The 8,363-nt window shown below is 36.0% G+C and overlaps 1 protein-coding gene across 1 annotated transcript; it reads left to right on the top strand.

The window, feature by feature from the left end:
- Positions 1–1,598: 1,598 nt before the first annotated feature.
- On the top strand, positions 1,599–8,127 carry LOC126733409 (uncharacterized). The gene is made up of 5 exons (XM_050436712.1): positions 1,599–1,771; positions 2,080–2,277; positions 2,542–2,778; positions 4,536–6,692; positions 7,209–8,127. The coding sequence occupies exons 1-5, from the start codon at positions 1,735–1,737 to the stop codon at positions 7,889–7,891; spliced, it is 3,312 nt and encodes a 1,103-aa protein (XP_050292669.1). The 5' UTR covers positions 1,599–1,734; the 3' UTR covers positions 7,892–8,127.
- Positions 8,128–8,363: the final 236 nt, after the last annotated feature.

The following is an 8,363-nucleotide window of genomic DNA, read 5'->3' as shown; positions in this document are numbered from 1 at the left end:
AATATAAATAATTAGTTTAAATAAATCTATTTAGTGACCATCTTGACTTGAAAAATAAAAGTATATATATTGTGAGGGTTGAGGCTTAGATGAGAAATATTACTAGGCGGGCTCGACCCGAAGAGAAGATGGGCCCAGCTTCTTACTAGCCTTGACCCAACACAATGATAAGAGCCTCAATATGGAAGCTGAGGAAACGGTTAGCTTGAGGAGTCTAAGGAGCAAATGCTCCTTGGAGGACTATAGATAAGCTACTTGGGCCAGGAGGTTGTGACCAAGGAAAGAAGTGGAGATGTGTAAGCAAAGAAGAGGGGAAGTTTCCAGATAAAATGCCCATCACCTCCGCATTCAATGCACTGCACCAACTCAGCTGGCCGCATTAATGGCAGAATAACTCCTGAACAGTGCCTTCACAACTAACAACACATTCCACTACCTCCAGATAGGCCTTGATGGGACAAACATCCAAATGAGAAATAATGTCTATCCAAGTGGAAGGCTGAGATACATTCCAGGTTGCTATATAAGGGAAATAGTCTCCTTTAGAAAAGGGGGATAAAAAAGAAAGAAAGAAAGGAGAGATCAAGTGTAATCAAGAACTTTGTAACCATAAAAGAATTATAATCAGACTTTTAGAGGCATCCTCAGACCATCCCGAGGAAGCAGTTGTACCTATCTTCTCCTGTTTTTTTCCTTCTTTCTTTCATTTGGAAGACTTTCATAGACCGCATACCCTTTTCTTAACCATCTAACATACTCAACTAAGTTTGAAAGGTAGACCTCGATAACCTACCTCTATAAATTAATTGTACTGGATCATGATATAGCACCATAATTTGGGCTGTTAGTTTTTGGCTCACAGATATATACTTACAAAAAAAAAAAAAAAAAAATTATACTATATTAACTTATTTTGGCCACCTTAATAAAAATGTTAAACAACATGACTTGAGAATTACAAGAATTTGAATTCAACAAAAACAATAATAATGCTACATCCACAATATTTTTGCAATAAATCTTATGTGGTAAGTTGTTACTAATTCTAATTTGGGCTCAATATTAACATGTTTTACCCACCAATAACAGTTTGTTGCATAAGATTTGTTATGAAGTTGCTGTGGTCACTTTATTATTCTCATATCAGCATTTTCAATTTTCAATTTATCTCGTATTAGTCTTTTTTTTTTCTTGTACAAAAAAATGTAATATTTTATGTATTTACGTGTTTTTTTTATAAATTTAATATATCCAAATTGTCTCTTTATTAAATTTTATATAATTTAAAATTTTCAGTGACCATCCTAAAACGAATTTATAAAGCGGCCACTGTTTTTGGACTCACTATGAGCTGCATAGGAAAAATAGCGTTATATATGAAAATGACAAATCTTTATAGTCTATATACTGTATAAAATAATTGTGAAATGGAGTGGGTAAAAAGTGTAATAATTAGTAATAGCAAATGGTAAATATTTGGTTGGGAGTAAGTAGTATGAGGTTTGGCATTGATAGTGTGAGTCATGCATATCATCATGCGCACATGGGATACGGGTTATTCAGTCTCTCAAAGAGATAGACAGTAGTACGTACCAGTCTCCGGACCCACTTAAGAAAAAGACTTTTATCACTAGCAGTCAGTCTCCTGTGGTTTTTAGTTTTGTAAAAACCCTTTCTTTGCGCTCTCTCTCTCTCTCTCTCACACACAAGCTTCTCCTCTCTTCTTTCTTTGAGATGGATCACCAAGATCACATTAAGCTTCACACGCCAGGTTTTGTTTGATTCTTTATGTATCTTCTTATGGGTTTTTTTTTTTTTTTTTTTTTTTTTTTTGTTTCTACTCTCATGTTTTCATTTTTCTCTACGTATATGTGTGTATATGGTATATGAATCTTGGATAGTTTCTTTTTTGGTTTTCTTCCAGTACTTCATTTTGTATGGAGAGTCTTTTATGGGTTTGGTTTTTTTTTTTTTTTTTTTTTTTTTTTTTTTTTTTTTGTGTGTGGAAAAAAGTTTCTTTTTATTATTATTATTATTTTTATTTATTTTTAATGGTGGTCAATTTTGTTGATTTTGCAGGGCTCGAGGGCCATGGAGTCCATGTTTGTCGCAAATGTGGATGGCCCTTTCCAAATCCACACCCAAGTGCCAAACTCAGACGTGCACACAAGAGGATTTGTGGAACTATTGAAGGTTACAAGCTGGTTGACTCTGAGGGGAACACCCATTTGAATGTTTCTGATGATGAGCACTCTGATGATGGTCACAAACCCCCTGGTGAGAACTATTATTGCTTTATATATATACTTTCTATTTCTGTTTAGTACTTTGGTGTGCTGTGTTTGGTTATTCATAAAATATAAGGGAAAGAAATAATTGATGCTTGGCACTAATTGTCTAATACTAAAATTAAATAAATATTCAATTGGTGTCTAATTAGACAAATAGTTGCTCTAATTTTTCTTCATTTCCTAATAAGAAAAATGGAAGGTTTTATATCTTGAATTGGCGTGTTCTTGTGGGTGAATTTGGGTGTGTAAGGTCCAAAAGTTGTCGAGCCAAGTAACATTGCGAAGGATATTGGTGGAATTGGGGCAAGATCGAATATATCAGAAGATGAAGTGTTTTCAGATGCGGTTGCCGAATTTTCAGATAGTGGAACTAAGTCAAGGGTTGAAGAACCATTAAAGAATGCTCAAGAACCAGCAACTAATGCGGAAAAGGTTGCTAAGGATGATCCAAGTATCAACAAATCATTTAAGGATGGTGGCATTGCTGGTAAGCTTGTAGTGGGCCTAAGTATTTATTGATATTAGCTGTTTTTTCTGCATTGCAAATAATGGTTGACATATATGTGCTAGAGTAGTTGAGACATTTACTTATGGTTACAAGGATATGTTAATAGCTTGGTATTTTAACTCTGCAAGGGTAGATCTGTAAGATTTTTCTAGAGCTATGTACTTACTTGAACTTAAAGCCCGTTTGGATGGAAGGGGGAAGGAGGGAGAGTGGAGGTGAGTAGAGTAGAGTTAGCTAAAGATAAGTTAATTTTAGGCTAAATCTACTCTACTTTACTCTACTCCCCCTCCATCCAAACGGACCATAAAAACTCAAATGTTGGCATAAAATTCTTCATTTGTTTTCTTTGTCTCAATCATTTAACTTACTAGCAAGGCCAACCACTATGAGGGCTGAAATTTTTGGATAAAGGATTTCTACGGTTATAAGTTTGTGTTAAAAAAAAATGTCTCTAAGTGTATATGCGGCAAAAATTTTTTTTGTCAACTTATTTTACCATTTAGTTTATTTTTATTACTATTTATAGGCCCCACTGCACTTTTTGATACTATTCATGAGTCCTACTATACTATTTCAGTTAACTTTTACCTTTATCTACAGTACTTACAGTAAAAAGTTTTCAGTTTCAGCAAAATAAGCGGATCACAAATGGACCCTAAATAATGTTATATGACATACCAAAACTATTCTTAACGTATTTATTTCTGTCAGCCAATATAGGAAAAACAAAATTTTCCTTCAAAACAAGTTATTAAAAAACCAAAACTTAGTTCAGCTTTAGCATGAATGGGACTGGAAAATTATAAATGATACTCCATACAGCATCTCCTCAAATTTGTATAGTGAGGCTATCAACCGTGGTCCTGTAGAGGGAATCTTGAGAGTTTTAGGGATTGCTAGAAATTGAAAACCACCCCCAAATGACGAGGTCTATTTCTTAAAAGATCCTCAATTGATACATCTTGGCAAATAAATCACCATAACAAGAGGAGAAAAAAAGAGTATATAGACTATTTTTACTACTGGAAGTGGTAGAACTTGTTAATAGGAACTCAAACAAGCATCTGATATCTGGAAGGAATTAGAAACTTAGTAAGCATCTGTAACAGTTGTTCCTGTTGTATGGAATCTAGATTTAGTAAGGTAGTCTGTCCCCTTGAGTTGATGTATTAGGAAACTCTGTTTGAAATTGGTCCATATCATGGTTTAGATTAAATATTTCAGATCTAAAGGTCTATCCATTGATGTGGAACTCTGTACACTGTCAGATCCAGGAGATAATCTCTTAACCATGAAATGGAATCTCTCCATTTAACTTGAAATTGAGAGGATCCTATGCCGCATTTTACTGGGAAGGATTGAACCATGGGAACGAATCTACATTCCTGAGTTGACAGTCAACCTTAATCAGACCTACTGAACAAGATGAAGCTTAGGTCTTCCAAAAATATTGTTTTACTACATTGGTGAATTTTTTTTAATCACTCTGTATATATTTTGTAGCTTGAATGCATTTTGTTTTGTTTGAGTGACACCTGCAAAACATACATGTGCAAACCTCACAACCTTTATTTTTTTTTTAATCTCATTGTTCTTTTCCAATCAGGGTATCCATCAATCTTCTATTAGGCTTTTATTTTTCTTTTGGGATCTAGTATTTGATTTTTAACTTAAAAATGACTTTTATTTTCTATAAATTGTTTCTTAGAATGATTATGCTATATATAAATGTACAGAAATTATTGAGCCACCAAGTCTTTCCAGTGAAAGCAGCCAAACAGGGAATCCTGAAGATCCTGAAAGTATAGTTAATCAGTTGAGGACTTCACCAGAGTTTGAAGATCATGTGTCCACCTTTACCGTCAGTTCAAAAGCAAGTTCTTTTTCAGATTGTATAGCTGAAGAATCTGTTATGCATAGTTATGATGGGAAAAATTCACCGAGCGATTCAAATAACGTCAAGCCTGAAACTTTAACAGATGCATCACAAGAAAGTGAGAAGATCAGTGCTAGTGAGGATGTTATCAAATGCCCTTTGGCTTCTGTTGTGCAGGAGCCTGACACAAAGGGAACTGAAGAAACTAAGTTAGATAGAAATCTAATGGCTTCTATGGTCTCACCCAGTAGATTTGCTGGAAAATCATTTGAGTTAGTGTCAAAGTCAGAAGTAACAAAGGGAAAAACTTCAGATCCTGTGCCCGATGATACAGTTATCCAGACAGGGGAAGAGCATGATGGTGGGTCCAGTTCTAAGATGAGCCAAAATGATCTTACTCCCGAAGTTGATTCTGCTGATCATGTTAATGCTGCTATTGATACGTTTCAGCTCAAGGTGGATGCTGGACATGCAGTAAAAGATCTTGCCAGTTCTGGTGACATAATTGAGAGTGGCAGCAAAAAGGAAGAAGGGAATTACAGTCTACATGTCCTTCCTGTGCGTGATGATTCTTCTGATCATGTGAATGCCTCTATTGATGCTTCTCAAATCAATGTGATTGCTGCTGAAGGAATACACTCTGCCAATTCTGGCTATATAAGTGAGAGTTGCAACAAAAAGGAAGAAACAAATGAAAATGAAAATGTGAATGTCCTTTCTGTGCCTGATGATACATCAATATTAGACCCTCCTGCAATCATGGTTGAAGATTTTAAAGACAACAAAGGAGTGAAACTACATGAATATGCAAGCCTGGACTCATGTGCAACAATTATGGATAAGGAAGATGCTAATGGTTCTGCTTCTAAGGAGCAATATTCCAGTTTCCAACCAAGGCAATTGAACGAGGGAGCTGAGGTCCCTTCTTCAGCTATTCTTGTTTTGGAAGACAGTGGTGATTCGAATGGGAGCAGTGTGGCTGTGGTTAATGAAGTGCTTGTTGAAGAGGAAGCTGATGTGTCCCAGGTCAAGCTCACAATTAATGAAAAAGAAGTTCCTGCAGAAGCTGTGATCACTGACATGGAGGAAAACCATACCGTCCAGTCTCATGAAGTACCAGAAACTCATGATATTTGCGATGATGCGTTACAGGTTAATTTTCCTGAAAATGCTATGGAATTATCATCTGATGCTGTAATCAACCAAGCAACAAATCTAGTTGGTGGGGATGATGCTGGCAATTGTGAGAAAGCTATGACTGAGAAATTGGATGGGATTGGAGATAACATTGGAAAATCTGTTTCAGAGGAAAACTATACCAAAATCTCAGGAAAAAATTCTGAATCTATAGGTAATCCCTTTGAATCCCCAGTTTATCCAACAATCAAATTACCTGAAGGTGATGAAGCTGGTGATCGTGAAAAGGGCAAAATTCAAAAGTATGATGTAGATGGAATTGAAAGCAAGGATGAATCTAAGGAGCATCTTTCAATGAAATCAAAACTATTTTCTGAGTCTGCCAGCAGTCTTCACGAATCACAAACGGTTGCAGATAACATAATGGATGGGTCTGTGAAAAAGTTACCAGAACATGAATGCATGGATTTTGATGGAGTTTATTTAAGCAGAGTTGGCAAGAACAGTTTTTCAGATACTGGCATAAAAAAAGATGAAATCAATGGCAATGAAGTGGAAATAAAATCTATTGGACGAAGTACTGCTAATGAGTCATACCATGGGGGACATGTCAACTCATTACATAAAACCTCAGGAGATGACATGACAAAAGAGTCACATCCCTCTCATTTGGACAGTGAATCTTCTTTTCAAAGTTCTGCTGCTGTTGATGAAAACCATGCAAGAGAGTTTGGTGTGGGTGCTTCTGGAATTACTTCCGAGTCTTTGGAAGGCGATAGTAACTTTGTTAAGCAACAGGTTGCTGCATCTGCAATGGATGTTTCAGTTGATTCCTCTAGCCAAACTGATAGTTTGGAAGGCCATTGGGGGTCTGTTTCAGGTATATTTATTATTCTCACTATGAGATTCAGGCTATTAGGAACTTTTTATGTGGCGTAACGATATAACAGCATGTTGTGCCATTTGCTGCATGCTTTAAATGTGCCTCATTGCATATTAATCAGACTTAAAGACAATAATAGAGCTTGCAGTATGTATAGATCTTGCATTTATGTAGATCAAATTAGTACGATGAGATGATTCTGTTCATTATTTTATATGGATAGACGCATGAACAGACTCTGTAAAAAGCTATGGAAAGTCTTGGATGGTCTATACTTATTCAACCATTTTTAATACTTTTATTTTATTAAGTAATGAATCAAACTTGTTTAACTTCAATGAATGATCTCCTTAGGGTATCCTGTGGTGGATCAGTAAACATTTAGAACAAATCTATTTAGGTTGTTTGAGAACCTTCCTCCTCTTTCAGTAATGTTACTCATCCTCTCTTCCATTATACCTTAATTTGATAAGGGTCCATGCTTTCTCTTTTTTGTTTTGGTGCATGGAACAGTGCTTTCTACCCAATCAGATGCAGCAGTGGTTATTGATGCTGAAGCTTTGCCATCATCTGATTCCCAAGCATCAGCAAAAGCAGAGAAAGGCAACTTGGAGAAGCCAAGAGAAGCCGCTGAGGAACAACAGCATTCTGAAAAATCAGATATGTTTGAGGCACCATCTTTTATGACATTAGTTGAATCTAGAGATGGGGTTGACCAAAAAGCAGCTGCTTCCGAGATCCAGATGGGACAGAATTCGCAACAGGAGTCTGCATCTTTGCAGGCCGGGTGGTTTCCTTCTCTTACTCATGTTGTGAATGAATCACAGGGGAGAAAGAAGAATGAAGAGATTATTGCGAAGGTAACAAACTGGAGCACTGGAAAGCAACACACTCCTTTAAAAACCCTTCTGGGTGAAGCTTCCCTTGAAACCAAATCAAAGTCACCAAGACCTAAAGAAAATCCAGCTCCTGCAATTCAGAAAGATGAAACAGTGCCAAAAGATAATGGTGCTTTTGCCACAACAGTTAACACTATTTTAGGTCCTGAGTCGCCTACAAATGAGGCTGCCAAGTCACAGGCGAAAAAAGAATGGAACTCTCCAGCAAGGTATCCTTCAGAAATTAAGAGAGAAAAGAGGAAAGTCAAGGGGAGACCATATTGGGTACAATTTGTCTGCTGCTCATCTATGAATTAGAATCTTAAATACCGAGTTACAAGATGTAGTAGTGATAATATAAATGGAGACATCCCAGTTAATGATTCTTGAGAAGGTTATACTGGTGAGTTTTTGGTAATTGGAAGCTAGCTTTGTGTGATAGCGTAGTTTTATACTTTAGGTACATATATTACATATTTTTTTAGCTATATTAACATATGGGGATGACATTCAGTTAGCTTATTAATCCATAATCTTCTTCTTGTCTGGGTTCAGTTTTTAGAGCTTTATTTATTATTGACCAGTGGTTTTCAAATGTTTGAAATCTAGGATTGTGAATTTGTTATCCTTTTCACTGAATGCCGATTGAATCATGTATATGCAAATCTTAAGGCCCATAACCTGTTTTTGTTTCGTCCTATTTTTAAACTATTTATTTTTGAAGTGGAGAACATTTTTATAAATCTTGAAAATTTCTGTTAGTGCAAGTTGTCCTCCTGGCACTTCAATA

Source organism: Quercus robur, chromosome 6, assembly GCF_932294415.1.
Source record: "Quercus robur chromosome 6, dhQueRobu3.1, whole genome shotgun sequence".
Classification (NCBI taxonomy): Eukaryota; Viridiplantae; Streptophyta; class Magnoliopsida; order Fagales; family Fagaceae; genus Quercus; species Quercus robur.
Note: the sequence above shows the minus strand (reverse complement) of the source record. Positions and strands in the feature narration are given on the sequence as shown.